The sequence below is a fragment of the Osmerus eperlanus genome, chromosome 2 (assembly GCF_963692335.1).
Source record: "Osmerus eperlanus chromosome 2, fOsmEpe2.1, whole genome shotgun sequence".
Taxonomy (NCBI): Eukaryota; Metazoa; Chordata; class Actinopteri; order Osmeriformes; family Osmeridae; genus Osmerus; species Osmerus eperlanus.
The window spans coordinates 10,134,170-10,150,868 of NC_085019.1; the positions used below are offsets into that span (position 1 = coordinate 10,134,170).

A 16,699-nucleotide genomic window follows, 5' to 3' on the forward strand; every position below is an offset into this window, starting at 1 on the left:
GATAATGATCTTGTGTTTGTAAGACTTTAATGCTTTGTTCTTGAGACTTTGCTGTTATATACTTCATTACCCCTAGCTATATTTCTAATTGTTTCGCATTTAGACTTTTGATGGCATACATTGTGCAATATTTTGGATAGCAATGTTTTGAAGCCAAATTAATTAATTACCTGAACATTGGTAAAACAATGTTATATGCTGATCTAAATCATAACTCTGTTAATGTCGAATACATATAAATCTGCCATAATTCATTGCATTTTTTTTTATGAAAACATTGCTAAGGTTTCTATATGAACCTGCTTGATAAAGGAGGAATAGAGAGATAGTGAGATTTATCATGAGGTTGAAGAAAAGCAGGCCTGTTCATTCACTAACCCAGTGTTTCTGTAAAACCCCACTCTGCATTGCTCAGTTCACTGGCTTGCTACAATGCAGCAATGACAGCCACGCCCATCAATATGGAGGGGGGAGGGGGCGGGGTGGTGGTGGTGTGTGTGTGTGTGTGTGTGTGGGGGGGGGATTCAGGACTTTCCATCCAATTAGACCCAATGTTTTCATTTCCAATCAAAATGTATCTGTTCAGTTATTTAATTTATTTTATTAGGCAAGACTGTTACAATATCTGTTCAAGCCCTTCAACTTATTTTATTTGATAAGTGTTACATATTACAGTTTGGATTCCTTGTAAAGGGTAAAAAAATCGGAAAGATTTCACGCAATGTAATGATGAATGAAGATGTTTAATCCTGGATTCCTCTGGAGATCGAAGCGTCTTTTTTTATATTTGTCAGCATACAAACTGATAGTGTGCTCCAGGAACATCATCTTTACCCTGTTTGGAATCCAGATAATAAGTAAATAATTATACATCACCATCAACTATATCCATAAAATGTTTTAAACAAAACAAATGCACTGATGGGTGTAAATAAAACCTATCTATTCATGAACAGACACATTCCTCAAAATTGCTATATCTGTTCAGGGGACAACTCTGATACGTAGGCTCTAAAGTGAGCAGCAGTCAAAGCAGAAGAAAGCACAAAGAGAAGCAGCCGTCCAGCCTTCTATCGGCTGCTGGGGAGTGGGTTGTGAGGGGAGAAAGACAAAGGCCCAGGCTCTCTAAGTTGTCCCCCCCCCCTGCCCCGCCCCCCAGTGAAGCAGGCACGGCCTCAGGAGAACCCGTAGCTCTAACTTCCACCGGGACCTCTGCCCTAGGTCTACACCAGATCGGTCCCTGCTGATTTTGCACGGAGCCACGGCAATGGCATACAGGCGTTGTTGTGGCAAGTCAACAAAGTCACCCTGTGGTGTCACAGTGGAGAGACTCTGGGGATTGTGTTCCATTTAGAGTAAATATAGTTTTTAAGCAGAGAGCAGGGCTCTAGAAGTGACAATCAGTCCAGGGGGAAGTCACAGGGATTCAAACGGGCCTTCCGAGCTTTGTGGTATAGAGACAGGAAGTCTTTGTATCGCGGGGCGCAGCCTAACCAGGCTTCCCCAAAGTGCTCTGACCCTGTAAAGAGGAACTCCCCACCCCCTGGCTTCACATGACACTGTAGAAGGGTGTGGATGTGTCCGTGCCAGGAGGACCCAGACCTGGTTGCCCCTGCGGTGGCCGTCTCTCGTTCAAACACCCCACTGCGTTGGCGGAACATCCTCCCTTCTGAGATCTCCACCAGCGAGGTCTGCCGCTCCTTGTCATGGGATACGCTTCTGATGGAGCCACGGACAACTGTAGCAAAAAAAAAGCAGGAAACGGTCACCAGGGATCAGTGCTGAAACAAGAAAAAGGTGATCACACACATCTACAACCACTTACAAGTGAGTGCAATGAAACACAGGGTCCTTCACAGAGAATGGAAAAAGATCCATAAGAGGCAACGATAAAGAGCGATAGATGCTCTGGTGAGATAATACTAAGATTCAGACTTCCTTCCAAATCTCTACTCTCTACACACAAGAATCCCTCCCATGCCTTCCAGTCATCCTCTACAACCATTTACACTTTCATTAGCCAGCTATTTTCTCTCATCAAAAAGTCCATGATGACAATTTGTGAGATTAGGGCACAAGAGTCAGGCTATAAATGGACTTGGGACTCAATGGGCCTATTGCTTCTGCTCTGTTGCTGTTTTAAGCCTGTGCGCCTTCCATTGTGTTCTCTCAGCCCCCACATCTGTTCAGCCCCATCTTGTCCAGCCACGGGTGCTGTTCTCTGGGAACAAACCAGGTCACCCAACCCCCCCACCCCCTTCCCTTCCACTACCCTCTTCTCCCTTCCCTTGCATGCAGTCTTTGTTGCATGAATTAGCAGCCCTCGGGAGAAGAGGGATCTGGGCATTTTATGTCTTAAAGATCCTGTAAAGCAAATTCCATGATTTGCTTCTCAGTACATTACATACGTGTGAAATTAGTTCCTGAAAGCATGTGCAAAGCGCAAAAACTTTGTCGCACTGAAATGTGGAGTTAGACCGTTGAACAGTTTCTCTTCCGTTTTCAGCTCAGGTTTTGTATAGGCGGAGCCAAAACCCGACCGATCTACGTCACAGCGACCTATCTACGTCAGATCACAGATGGTTGCATTCTGTTACTCAGTTAGTACGATGCAAAGACAAAGTAATTAATACATAAAACACTCATAGTCTGCAGGTAGGTCTGTTCTGATATCTGCAATTGATTTAGCTAGTGTTGCTGTTGTTGCTAAATTCAATTAATTCGAGGGGGCGGAGATTCAGCTCCTTCAGGCGACACACCTCCCCCAGTCTCAAGTAGAGAAGACTGCGGATTTTCTCACGATTTCAAAGCCTAATTTAACATACTTGTCTGTGTTTCTTTTTCATTCGAATTTGGATTCGTAGTTAACAACACATTCTTCTGTGGTGTGATGAACTTTACAGGATCTTTAATATGAATTTTGAATAAGACAAAAACTTTGGAATACATTTACATTTAGTCATTTAGCAGACACTCTTATCCAGAGCGACTTACAATAAGTACAGGGACATTCCCCCGAGGCAAGTAGGGTGAAGTGCCTTGCCCAAGGACACAACGTCATTTGGCACGGCCGGGAATCGAACTGGCAACCTTCAGATTACGAGCCCGATCCCCTAACCGCTCAGCCACCTGATTCCCTATAGTAATAGGAATAGTGAGAAGGAATAGGAATAGTGAGATATTGGTAGATAAAATTAAAGCTTCGTACCAAAGTCACTGGTGCAGATGGCAAGAAGCTGTTCAGTGTTGTTGCAGGGCCGGCAGGCAGCTATAGGATGAAAGAACAGAAGGTTTATAGAATCATAGGTAATGAGATACTGTATGCTGGTTGACAGAGGTGAAAATGCAGCACAGTCTGTCTATCAGTCCCATTTCCCTTATCCCATTTTAAATGTCACTGTACACTAGTACACTAATGCACTACACTGACCATCTCTCGCAATCACACGTAACAGTCTGTCATTCAGCCTGAGATTGTCCCTTCCACCCTCCCTCCCTAGCTGTAGGAGTTTCACTGACCTTCAAACCACCAACTACAACACACCTGATTACTAGGCAAGAATCGACCTTTAATCTAACTTTCAACTTTCCTCTTTATTTGTTCACAGAAGGCAATTGGCAAAAGCTAACACTCTCCATTGACTGAAGAGAATACCAGAGGATCCTGCTATCTCTCCTACTCAGAAACCAAGGGTCAGATGGGGGAATGCCAGACATGCATCACAGCTCCATTCACACTCTTTATTACAGATCAAAGGCCTTCATTAGTCTTGACCTCCATGTCTGACTCTCATAGTACCATCATAATTGAATGACCCTTTGGTGAAGTCAGCTACCAGTAATCTACATCAGACCCCCCACCACCACCACCACCAGCACCACCACCACCAGCCCCCTTTCCACTCCACACACACACATAGTTAACAAATGTAATAAACAGACATCACAACTGGGCTAAAGAGAATGACATCATTCTTTTGAGACAGGCACACACACACAGATGAGGCATCTGTGGAATCCAAAAAGTATTTGCTATTTCCATTCAGGCCAGTGCCCTCCAGATTCCCTGCTCACAACTCTGTGCTCTCTGCTTTGTCCCCTGCAGACACCAGACAGCCAGACAAAACACCAGGCTGGCCAGCAGCTGCCAGCTCTGCCGGGTGCGATTGGAGTCAGTCTTTAATTGAATAATGAACTGACTTTTTGGCCCCTGAAAATGGCAACTACAGTCCTCAGAGCCCCTCCACCACAACCTAACACCTCACAACGTTTTACAATAGTACCCTTTTACATGGCTGGTACACTGGTTTTATGTATAGTGTCATAGTAATTTAAATGAAAGGTTGTTAATGATTAAGTCAGTAGAATTACTGTATTTGATACAATTTCACAAATGTAATAATTAAGATCCACGTCACACACCTTTCAATAGCTCAGAACAGGATGGACACATAATTATGATATCCCAATTATACCCACCCTGCAACACACTTTTGCCCAGGTTTGGCGCTGTACTCCGGTTTCCAAGCAACTCGTATCTGAAGCCCACGGGCCGTCGGCTGATATCGCTTTCCAGGTTGGCCTGAAGAAAAATAGCTGGTTTCTGCGGTCCATCCGCCCGAAAACAGAACACCTGCTCAGGACGCCCTTCATCAGCCAACAACAAATCCAGTTCCCCACCACGTTCGATGTATACACTGGCGCCACGGAAGTTGCGGAACGGTTTGATGCACACTGTTGTGTGGCGTGAAGATGAAAGATTGGGCTCCAGGACAACCCTCAAAGCTTGGTTCGGGTACACCCACTCTACCGACCCTTCCGTGCAGCGCAGCCGCACCTGCAGCACCGTCCGAGAGTGAGTTTCACGCGCCAAACCACTGGATAGAGAGCACATGTGAGATGGGACACTTGTTAGGTCTGGGACAATTACAACAGACTCAAATGAAGACTAGCCTACTCTTCATCTAGCATAGGCTACTCATAAACAAAGAAAAGCGGTCATTTAACAGATTAGTTCTGGTTAGATAAAATACACTAGGTACATAGGTTCGCTTCTAAGCGAAAGACCTAGCCAAAGATTATTTCAAACTCAAAGCAAAAGAGTTCGAGGAATTCAGACGGAAAAGCTAGGCTATCGGATGTTTGATGCAAACACAATTTAATATGTTTTGATTAAAACATATAATTATGTTTGAAACATATAAATATTCTAAATAAAGTCTCACCTTCCACTCCAGTTACACAGGTCAGCCACACACTGTCGCCAGTATAAACACAGTAAAGCTAAAAAGACCGGCTTTAGTGACATTGTATCCACCATCATTAACATGATCTCCAAAGTAAACTTGGTGATAAAACATCCCCAAGCACAACATGTATCCCCAGACTTGTTTGTATAACAGAGAAGCTCTTTGAATGTGAGCCTATCCGCTGCTGTGACTACAACTGGATGTGACTTTTCACTGCATCATACCACTTTTGTCATTGATTTGGGCGCGTGCGTCAGAGGTCGTCGCTGCAGGTCACACAACGTTTCAAGCGTAGGCTGGGATATATAGATTTATATCATTATAATTTCAGAAATTACACTCTACAAAACGAAAACATTAGGCTACTTAAGTAGGTAAGTTTAACCTAAATGATTGGAAAGCACTGACTAATTCACTGGTGGTAAGTGCACGGCCAAATTAGCCTTTGCCAGAGTGAATGCCAGTCCATTTAACGCTGTAAGTCTCATTGTCGCTTTCTTTTAGCTTTCTGTAAAGACAATCCGGAAAGGCTCTAGCCATCTGTTTCTTTGACCAACGTGCAGACTCTCAACAGCTTTAATGGAGTATTTAGTATGCCACTATCGAATGAAGTATCCCACAAGGGTTGATTTCTTGAGCGTTTTCCTCATTTAGATTGATCCTTTTTCAAATTAATAATGTATTATTCTGCAGTAATGTTTTACACTGATAGTGTACCCCAGATTAACTCATGAGGCCGTAGCACATTTTCAAATCCACATTTAGACATGTAATAGCATTATAGGGTAAATAGGTAGTGGGACAGAGGGTAAAGTGGGAGACTTAAGCTTGATCGTCTGTGTCTTCATGTGTAAATACTACATTTAGTCATTTAGCAGACGCTCTTATTCAGAGCGACTTACAGTAAGTACAGGGACATTCCCCCGAGGCAAGTAGGGTGAAGTGCCTTGCCCAAGGACACAACGTCATTTCGCACGGACGGGAATTGAACTGGCAACCCTCAGATTACTAGCCCGATTCCCTAACCGCTCATCCACCTGAATCCCAAAACTGATCAAAACTCATAACAGAGTTCATCCTTGGAGGGTAAAGGGCTGAATTGGTGGGGTTCTATATTTGTCATGTCACTTTTGGGGGAGTGGCATGTGTCTTTTCAACGACAGGATCTCCAAAATCTATGAAAAGTCAGTAGTCCTTTTAAAGGGGGTTTGTGTACCCTTTTTCTGTGTTTATTATGAATTGTCAATAATGATTGCATCTATTAATAGTAACTACTTTGGGATAGGCTATAATTGACTTATTTTTTGTATCATGTAAAACAGTTAAAAATGTATTTCAGGATATAACGGTTAAACAGACAAGGGGGAAGATGAGGAACGAGAAAGAGAAGATAAGGGCAGGGATCAAGAGAATGTTGAATAAGTAGAGTGAGTAGAGTGCATTAAAGTAGCCTTAGATTTTTATTTCGAGTAAAGAAGTTAAGTGTTATACTTAATAGCCTATACTATATACTATAATAGAACATGTATTTTAAAATACTTAAATGTAATACTTAAATAGATAATAACGCTGTCCCACTTTGACAGGTGTCCCACTTTACCAATAGCACATCAAAATATTTGGGGTTTGGTCAGCAGAGATTCAAAGAAGGGTCATGCTTCCTGTGTTTGGTCTTTCATGTTTTTTCCTCATGAATAGTTTAAGGGAGACTTTAAGCTTTTCATAAAGGTATCATGTTTGATAATACGTTCATGACAAAAGGTGACGTACAAAGCAATTTTTCTGAAAGTGTCCCTTACCTGTATTCACCCTAGGTACTGCAGAGACTAAGATCTCAAAAGAGTGCCTCATGAAAGTATTTGTTCTGGAACTACCATTGAAAAAGAAGGATTGAAAGGATAAATGTCCGTAAATGGAAGGGTTCGACAATTTCCACAAATGTCGGCTAATTGATTACTTTTTGCGTTTGCGCTTCATCGCATGTAGGCTACACGCATATCTGGCAAGTTAAGTGTCAAAATACCGACAGATACAAATACAAAAAAGCCCTCATTCGGTAGCAGCGGCTAATTTATAAATTGTGTGTAAAATACAATATTGTTAAGCAATTATAAAAAGGGTTTCAAACTCATATTTCAACAAATCGCATCGTGTTAATGAACCTACACGTAGGCTCTGTGGAAGGATGGATAATCAAATTGAGCCCAAATCAGGCAAAGTCACGTCCATGGCGACATCTTGCGGGAGTCTGGATGTCTAGCACTGTGTGGAAGTGGAAGGCTGGCAAAGTCTAATACCTCATTGGCATGGCTAGAGATAGATCCAAAGGCTTATGCGGTTTTATGGCCTATTTTGTTGGGTAAATTGCACTCATATGGCATAATCTTTTCACAACTGCGGGATAAGTAGGCTATTTGCTGCTGAGGCTGCAAGGCCTGAAGGATTTCAGTATTTCAACTGGCCTACAACTGAAAACTTGATCAACATGTAGCCTAATATTACCTCCACATTCTTATGGCGCATCAAATACCAACATAGATCATTGAAATTCATTTTCAATTGTTGGTTTGGCATGGTTCCGAAATGTATAGGCTTACCTCAGCTAACAATTGTATATCGCATTCCTCTTTCATCTCTCACGTGTGAGGACAAGACTAAATCGTCGGTACCGACTCGTGCTTTAGTCAGTGCCTATTTTGATTGCATAAGGCTGATTTTGGGTTAAACTTTTTATGTCACGTGCATGCTTCAGTGCCTGGTTCCATTGGGAGGGTAAAATGAATAGATGCTTTGTAACTCAACTGAAAAAAGAATAACCCTGCAGTGGCTTTGTAGGCTCCTCCTGGTGGGACCGAATCTGCTGTCTGAATGGGTATACGCCGACAGCCTATATCTGACATATGCTTTGTCATGCAAGACCTGTGCCGACTAGGCCTATTCATGTCGTTCAGGTCTGTCTGAACATCTGAAATCTGAAACGCAAAAAAGCACCTGCGTGAAGGACTTGACGACACAGGGTGAAATGATCAATTTGTTGTCAAATTGTTTATAAACACCTGTGTACAGCTGTGACCTTTGATCAGTCGTGTTTCTGGCACTTTTCCAGATAGGCAAGTCTCCTGATATTTTCTTCAGTTGCAAAGAAATGGCACACAATGACGCGCTTATCCCATGAATCAAAATTCAAGCTGCATGAATGCCAGATTCAGCATAGGCTAAAGTAAAAAGGAAGGTAATGGCCGATCTCGTTTTCAAATTTTGATGAGATTGATGCTAAGTGAAACGATTTTAAGTTGCCTGTAGCCTATCTTTAAGATGCAGCCGTAATGTTATGTATTTTTTTGACGTGACACATGAAACGTGACACGTGAAAAATGCTTTTACAAGTCTCAATTGACGTTTCCATCTTAACAGGCGATAATTATTTGTTTCAGCTTTGCTTAACCCTTGTGTTATCTTCGGGTCATTCTGACCCATCAGTCATTGTGACCCACCGTCGTATTGCGACAGATTTACTGCATACAAAGACAAAGTGAAGCATTTTCTTTTAACAGCTAGGCTGTCTCAGACCCCCCACATTGCAAAGGTTAAAAGAAAATTATTTTAATTTGTTTTTGTATTGGGTAAAATTGGGTAAACACAACGATGGTTCATTATGAACCTTTGGGTCATGTGACCCGAAGGCAGCACGAGGGTTAAATTGATAGGCCTGTCGTCCAATGCAATGCAATGGTAACATGGCGATTCTATTGTACAAGACTAACCGTCTGCAACCTCAAAAAGTATTCGAGTAGCAATTCTCCATGGAATATCGATGTCGTATTAGGCCCTAAAAATTGTATGCAGGCCTGTAGGCTGATATAGGCTATCTATAGCCTACCCTAACACATGACTAACAATTGCATATTTCAATAAAAAACCAGAACGGTTCTAAAATGCATGAAAAATTAGCGACTTAAATCCTAAAAACTGAACTTATCGGTGTATAATGCGCAGGAAGTCCAGTGTAAGGTATAACCTAAATAATATCAGTTTCTTTCACAGCTGTGCCGTTTTGATTTGACACACTTGGCAGGGAGTCCAAGAAACTGTTCCATCGCCAATATCCAATTACATTGTTAAAACTTCCGGGTACTCAGCATGAAGTTACAGGGCAAAAGTCAGCATTATTCTTGACGTACATTTTCAGATATTCAATTAAAAAATCGTTATAATCATTGTTAAGAAATGCAAGGCATCTAATACCATATAGCCTATTTTTCCGATTGTGAAGCATGTAGGTCATAAGAGTTCGTAATCAATATAGGACAAGAATGCGGCCAATTGTTTCGAAAAGGGTAACTCGTTGATATGGTTGCTATTTATGGATATTCGCCTATATATCATGTATTAATGGCCTAAAGGTCAAGATGTAAAGCATGCAGAACATGAAAGGAAAACATGTTTTACCGTACAGGTAGGCCTATAGTCAATTAAAAGACTGGGTAGTTTAATTTGGTCAATATACATTTAACATTAAATACTTATTATACATAGCTTATACAGAAGGCCTATAGCTCTAGGTAGTAACAAATTAAAATGGTATGTTAAATATAGGCATAATAACCAACAAAAGGTTCTTGCAATTATACATATCTGATCTTATATCAAAAACTGATGTAAACAGACTTATCTTTTAGGCTTAAAAAAACCTTGGTCCGTGCTGCTCTCTTTTATGGTGACTGTCAAAAAGTTTGTTGTCACATCTGTCACCACCACCTTCTCTAAGTTGCCCAGACATGGGGTCCAAGACACCTTTGAGGGCTTGTCAACATTAATTGATTCCGGTATTTTGGCAACTACGGTGGGCTGGTCTTGATTTATGTAATCACTGTTGTGTCGATAGTTCTTAGATAAGGGTTTCAACTTGGGGTGTTGAATAGATATGGCACCTGGGCAGTCGTTAGTCCTGTGGCTTTGATGTTCAGGTCCGGCCATGAGGGGGTGTCCATTGTCTCGGTTCATGGTGCGTGAGTGGGATGCACTCCCCACTTGCCTTTGCGCACTGCTTGCTTTTTGCGTGATGGTTGTGTCTTCTTGAAACTTTCGTGTTAGCTGGATAACGCTTTTATTTGAAGTTTCTTCCTCGTGAGGATAATGCCTTTGTGTTTTAGACAGATCATATTCTTCCACCTCCCCCAACCTGCTCTTATTTGCAGGTACAGTTGAAGAGCTGTCAGAATTTATGTCAAAACGTGAGTGTACTTTGGGCTTTGGTCCTCTCTTTTTGGGGACATTAACAAATTCCTCCACCCTGAATGAGGATTGAGAGGCAAGTCGAGGCCTTCTCTCAGGCCCCGACGGTCTTACACGCACACTCTCCCCTCTGTTGACGGTGCTTGGAGGAAATATTGTGGGGACAACGGCTCTTAACCCCTCTCGAGCTCTCGGCGTAAAGACAGGCTCTGGGACAGGGTATGAAACTTGAATACCCCTGGGAATTTCTCTCCGGAATTCATATGTCTTTACTCTTGCTTTAGCTTTGGCCTGGAGAGACAGAAAACAGGAATTAAGAGTTGTGTTTCTGAAACCGCTTGAAAGTTAACCAAATTGAATGTTATATATTTTGATCTCGTCAGAAAACAACGTTTGCAAACAACAGTTTGTGAGAACGCAGAGGTCCAAACTGATCACAGTCAATCTGTGACCTTGTCGTGGCTGGCTTTATTATTGTATTAAAATGCATATCATGTCATATGATGTTGAATAAATGTAACCATACTAATATGGGATTAATATCACCTCAGAGACATCTGTATGTTTAGACTTACAATACGTTTTCCATGATGGATGCATTATTGGTAGCCTGTGTTAAAAATTAGCTTAACAACTCACAAGCTGTGCGCTTTCATCTCATTTGAAAACTTTGGTGTGTAGTTTCCTGTCATGAAAATATTAATCATTCATGCCTCAGCCAATCAGCATGACGAGTCAGAATGCTTGACAGAACTGCAGATGCTAAACTGTCCAGCTGCTCGCAGTGTATTCTCTCACCTTCAGCAGAAATGTTTCAGGTTTGGGCCCCCTCTTCTTCGGCCCAAATAATTCCCTCTCGCGTTCCCTGTAATATAAAAATGTTATCAGACCTAAACAGATTTAATAGCATTTGACTAACTAGTGTATGGGATCCAAGTTGAATTCGCCCTTTATGGGCCCTGCGGTGCTGTCAAAACTGTACCTCTCCTCGAATGCTGCGAAGAGCCTTGCATCGAGAATGTTTTCCTCGGGTTCCCAGGTGCTATACCTATCCAAAACAAGTAAACGGCGGACCTATAAAATGTTTCCCAAATCTGTGCGTATTCATGATTAAAAGCACTAAAGGTTACATTTGTAAATAAATAATAATTATCTAAGCAGAAAACGTCGTGGACTTTTACTAACGGACGTTTGGTGCGCTAGTGATTTGCTAGTAAAACGGACGTCTTGCGTCTATGTCCCGTAGGCCTACATGCAAAAGCGATTCCAAAAGCCAATCGTTACGCACAACTATCTATAGACTACATTACGTGTATGGACTTTGGGTAACCTAAATGCTTGCTTATCGCCTAGCCTACACCGCAAGGAACGTTAACAACCACTGAAACGCTTATGTCAAGCTTCAAGCTCTGCTGCCTTACAGAACGACAAACCAAGGCTGCGTTTATATTTACTCACTTCTGAGACCAGCCCTTCCATTTCACAAGATATTCCAATCGGCCCTGCAAGTAAAACAGCAAATGCAGGGGTATTACTTATTGGCGACGTTATGTCAGTGAAATGTGCTCATACAAATGGTTGCGCTATACGAAGAAACACGGATGTGTGTTGAAAAATTAGCTACATACCCGTCGTATACGTCGTTTAATGATGGACTCGGCAGCGAACACTCTCTCCCCAACAGCCGACAGCTCCATGTTTACTTCAATGTCGTTTATATATATATTTTTCTTTCCACTGCTCTCGCTGTTTAATTCCACACATCCCATAATACGCAGACCAACGAAGACGTCATCACGTTATTTCTGTTGCCAGGCACGCAGTCGCTGGGACCTTGTCTGGTTGAGCACATTAGCTCAGCTGTTGCTACGTGCTCTGAGTTGCTGAAGGGGGTCGCCTAACTTTAGCCTACTTGAATCTCAAATGTGTACGCTACTTCGATTTATTGCGTAGACTAGATTTTATCTCCGTTATTCCATTTTTACCACAATTGATCTTTTGGTGTGGTCTTTTTGGAAAAGTGCAGAGGACGCAATAATTTAAATAATTTGTCCGCAGATTTATCCGAGTTTTGTCAGCATTAACTATAGGCCTAGTTTTAAGGTGCTGATACGCCGGCTTACCAAAAGCGAAATAATTGACCAGCCTAAACCTTGACTGTTGCCTTGCCTATATCATCATGTGCATTTTCATTGACTGTTGTTCATAATGTCTGAACGCTCTATTTCTTTAGCCTATTCCTTAACTTGAAATTGGAATAAGGTAGGCCTATCGTATAGCCTATTTATAAGGAAGGCCTATTCAAACATTTAACAATACAATTGAACTTGGACTCCCAGCCCGTATTTAGGCGCCAGTCGTTTGATTGATCTCTCTAGCCTATATATTGTTGTAGCCTAGGCTACAACAACCACCAAGGGCCTATAGGCTACAATTTGACAAATCTAGTTTATAGGCGTACTCGTTTGTTCTCACGTGAAATGAAAGGTTCAGCACCTACAGCTACAAGACTTAAGTGACAGTTATTATGTTTCCCTTTATAGCCTACCGTTGACACAAATGATAAAACTGTAATTTTGTAAATAGCCTCGGCCCTAGTATAGGCTACATTTAATACTTTAATACTTTATGAGGCTATAGGCTGTCACTTTAATTTCTTATACAGAAATACGTATTTTTTGTTTAATTGCTCTCTGAGCCCTATAGGCCTATAGACTAGGCTATGATTACAAAAGACAGAATGCCAGAAGAAAGTTCAAAGATATTTTCTCAGAATTGGATGGTAGGACTATCATTGGCATTCACTTCGTATTGATAGGATTTCCTATTTAAATTCTGCAATAAAATATATTCTTCTTTAAAGGGAGTCAGATGGCTGAGCGGTTAGGGAATCGGGCTAGTAATCAGAAGGTTGCCAGATCGATTCCCGGCCGTGCAAAAAACTGACGTTGTGTCCTTGGGCAAGACACTTCACCCTACTTGCTTCGGGGGAATGTCCCTGTACTTACTGTAAGTCGCTTTGGATAAGAGCGTCTGCTAAATGACTAAATGTAAATGCAAACTGGAGTTCATGCTCCTCCAAAACATAGGCTAGAACATATAAACAAGATAAATTCATTCTGTATTTTCACTGGCTTGTTTTCGATAAAGACTGATTGAAGCATTACAGCAGTTTTAAGGCTTATTATTTCAATTAACCTCTCTGAAACATTGTCATAAACTGTTCAAAGGCTAAAAGAAAACAACAATCCTAAAAACACAAACCATTATAACAACAATTATAGTGCATATCATAATAAATAATAATAGCCTACTGTTTATAATATACCAATAACAATCATAGCTCAAGTTATAATAATGAATTGCAATATTAGCAATTCTAATACTAACTAATAGCAATTTCACCTTTATACCTTTATAAAAAAATGACTGACAATGCTTAAATAATATGAGATGTATGCTAACGCAGGATAAAATGAATAACATTTGTTAATAATAATTTACGACCATTGTGATCTTTGAACAAGCTATCCGAAAATAATACAATATATATTTTTTAATTTTATTATTTTTTGCATGAGAGCTCCTTATCTTATTTTTATTCGTGACGTCTTGTCATCGCCTCTATCTTGCTGCATACAGCGGATACATTATTAAATGATTTACAATCAAACATTTGCCCTATACAATTTTATTTCGATGAGGTTTTAGACTACCTAACCTACTGTTATGGATAAGTAAAGATAACCCATACTCACACTGTGACAAAACCAAATATAGGCTAATTAATAGGCTACTGGTTCAGCATAACCATACAATATTTTGTAACCGATAAATGGACTGGGATATGCAAAAGGTATTTATGGGAACAAAAGAGAAAAGTTCACTTGGAAATAGCTTACATTATGGAAACATCACCTTTATATTAATTGGCATAGGCCCGTACATGCTATGATGTTAATATTGACAGAGCAGTCTGACTTAATTGTAGACTACATTGGTTATTAATTTGTGTTGATGGGTATGAATTAAATATTAAGAGTTTATTTTGTAGCAATAAGGACACAATTACCGTGTGTTTTTTTGTAACAACATGGCGGATTAATGGAATGATAGGCTACATTCAGCCATGCGTTTGCAATTCTATACAACATGCATCAACAAAATTGGTGCATGGTTCCATTAAGTTCCATGCATTATCACATTTTCTTGAATTACATATGCCTATAGTAGGCTATGTGAACAGTTTTTGTGCGTTAATTACACCATCGCATGCACTATGGAGAGAGGTTGCTGAATGCCTGGTCGACAGAATGTAAAGTAAAAGAGAACGTCCAAATAATTATCGATTATTAATCAAATATATATAGGCCTACATATAAGCGACCTTTAAGACTTTCTCTGCCTTTATTCATTCGCCTTATTATTCGCCTTATTATTCGCTTATTCGCAGCAGACAAAGGGTGCGGACAAAAGATGCGTCTGCAGTTGAATTCATACCACCATTTTGATGCTGGCTCAACCACAGAGCGACATTTCCGTGGTTTATGCATAACCAAGACAAGTCACTGCCTATCACAAGATAACTGTCTCTTGCTTAGAAGACATTAGCACAACACAATCTGCGAGACTCTTATTTGGTGGCGTCGACGATTGCGGTAGCACTTTGACGGCAGTGCCGCAATGGCGACAGCCAGTTACACAGTGCTGTGAAAACATTCGACATCGGCTTACGGTTTCTGGGCGACTGCCTATATTACCGCTTGCGTGTTATTGCTGTTTTCCTAAATCTACAAATTAAAACCACTAACATATTGGGTGCCCTGCTGGCAAAACTGTTTAGGAAAAGCTCCTATAGCTATAGCTACGAGATTGTGATTTTATGATGGCTTGGCAGAGGCCTGTTTGCAATAAATATCCTTGCAAGTCTCATTAGAAAAATGATGCCAAAATGATGACACTTTTATGACGAACAGGACTGCACAAGTCAAATATCATAAGTCGAAAACACGTTTGGGAAATATTCAATGTTAAAATCAAGTGTAGGTTTAATTTAGCCTACACCCTTACGTCCATGTACAATAAGAGAATTGTTTAGAGAGCTGGTCAGTCATTGAATAATAAGAACGCTCATGGCGGTGAAATGCTTGGACGCACTGTAAAAAGATAAACCTGGAATGTGAAACATCACACTTGTTCTATAAATATGCTCGCCTCCTTTAGCCTATGTAAAGCGATGCGAAGCCTAGTTTTGACTTGACTGAACGACCGAGTTAGCGCACAGTTAAAGATGGCATGTTCTGTGATAATATTGTAGGAATTTACTTTTTGCTTTCAGTAGCCTAGAGATAAAAATGTGGCAGATGTAGCCTCGTTTTGTTCGACTCTTTTTACCTATGTTTCAACTGTAGGTTAATGCATTATTCATGACCCAGTTGACATGTGGCCAGAATTACCTTGATGTATTAGCTGTATTAGCCTACATCTCATATCTGAATCTGTAAATTATAAGGCTATACACCTCTAACTCTCAGCGCATTACACCAAGCGACCATTTCCTTAGCAAAAGCACAGAGAACATTCGATGTTGAGGGGGTTATGTAGCAAATGGCTGTCTCCTTTTCTGCCTTCGCTTCGATGCGTGAAAAAGTAAAGGGGCTAATGAGAGTAAGAACAGTAAAGGCTAAGCCTAAATAGAATATAGAATATAAACGTTGAACAATAACCGACCAAGCAGGGCAGTCGTATGCTTCCGACGTGGTCTATAGCCTAGGTAGATTTTCCATCAATATCAACTGAAACATATAGGCCAATTAGTTAAGAAACCGTGAATGGTTCGAATACTGCAGAAACCTAATTTAGTTTGTGATATGACCTTATTTGATAATGAAAGCACCTTTTGGAGTCCAACTGGCAGGAAAGTGGGAAATAGCAACTTATTTTTCCGAAGTCATAGGCTAAGATTTTCACTTTAAATCGTAGGCCTATTTCACTTATTTTATATACTACTGGAGGCTATCACCGGCTAGTGCTGTAATTCAACACGTGTCTACAAGCATGTGCTTTAACACGGAGTTGTAACACAGATTCCTCTTTCACAACTAGCCTACATTTGTTTGAAAATAAGGATACATGTTGAGGTTTTTGGGGCATTGAAAGAACACAAATAATGGATTTCAACCTGTTAAATCAAAATAAATGTAATTCATGTTCAT

General features: G+C 40.8%; 2 protein-coding genes across 4 annotated transcripts; both read right to left on the minus strand.

Moving 5' to 3' along the window:
• Positions 1 to 5: 5 nt before the first annotated feature.
• On the minus strand, positions 6 to 8,643 carry LOC134012767 (meteorin-like protein). 2 transcript variants are annotated; one of them, XM_062452343.1, is made up of 4 exons: positions 5,226 to 8,643; positions 4,492 to 4,877; positions 3,209 to 3,268; positions 6 to 1,738 (listed from the first exon to the last, which is right to left on the minus strand). In XM_062452343.1, the coding sequence occupies exons 1-4, from the start codon at positions 5,327 to 5,329 to the stop codon at positions 1,401 to 1,403; spliced, it is 888 nt and encodes a 295-aa protein (XP_062308327.1). In that variant the 5' UTR covers positions 5,330 to 8,643; the 3' UTR covers positions 6 to 1,400. The 2 variants fall into 2 exon arrangements, with proteins under 2 accessions (XP_062308327.1, XP_062308319.1); XM_062452335.1 differs by having other exon boundaries at positions 4,480 to 4,877; positions 5,226 to 8,628.
• A 1,049-nt stretch (positions 8,644 to 9,692) lies between these two features.
• Positions 9,693 to 12,338, minus strand: cbx8a (chromobox homolog 8a (Pc class homolog, Drosophila)). Of its 2 annotated transcripts, none has more exons than XM_062452312.1 (5): positions 12,113 to 12,338; positions 11,943 to 11,986; positions 11,467 to 11,532; positions 11,283 to 11,349; positions 9,693 to 10,775 (listed from the first exon to the last, which is right to left on the minus strand). In XM_062452312.1, exons 1-5 carry the CDS (start codon positions 12,251 to 12,253, stop codon positions 9,918 to 9,920), a joined length of 1,176 nt encoding a protein of 391 aa, XP_062308296.1. In that variant the 5' UTR covers positions 12,254 to 12,338; the 3' UTR covers positions 9,693 to 9,917. The 2 variants fall into 2 exon arrangements, with proteins under 2 accessions (XP_062308296.1, XP_062308305.1); XM_062452321.1 differs by having other exon boundaries at positions 11,467 to 11,558; positions 12,113 to 12,191.
• Positions 12,339 to 16,699: the final 4,361 nt, after the last annotated feature.

What these genes read in the sequence shown, in the direction of transcription:
- LOC134012767 (XM_062452335.1), bottom strand. Translation starts at nt 5,329, where the DNA reads ATGTTAATGATGGTGGATACAATGTCACTAAAGCCGGTCTTTTTAGCT. An exon ending in CTGTGTAACTGGAGTGGAAG is followed by an intron (nt 4,878 to 5,225) that starts GTGAGACTTTAT and finishes CTCTCTATCCAG; the next exon opens with TGGTTTGGCGCGTGAAACTC. An exon ending in GGGCAAAAGTGTGTTGCAGG is followed by an intron (nt 3,269 to 4,479) that starts GTGGGTATAATT and finishes TTCATCCTATAG; the next exon opens with CTGCCTGCCGGCCCTGCAAC.
- cbx8a (XM_062452312.1), bottom strand. Translation starts at nt 12,253, where the DNA reads ATGGGATGTGTGGAATTAAACAGCGAGAGCAGTGGAAAGAAAAATATA. An exon ending in TGGAAGGGCTGGTCTCAGAA is followed by an intron (nt 11,533 to 11,942) that starts GTGAGTAAATAT and finishes TGTTTTGGATAG; the next exon opens with GTATAGCACCTGGGAACCCG. An exon ending in CTGAAACATTTCTGCTGAAG is followed by an intron (nt 10,776 to 11,282) that starts GTGAGAGAATAC and finishes CTGTCTCTCCAG; the next exon opens with GCCAAAGCTAAAGCAAGAGT.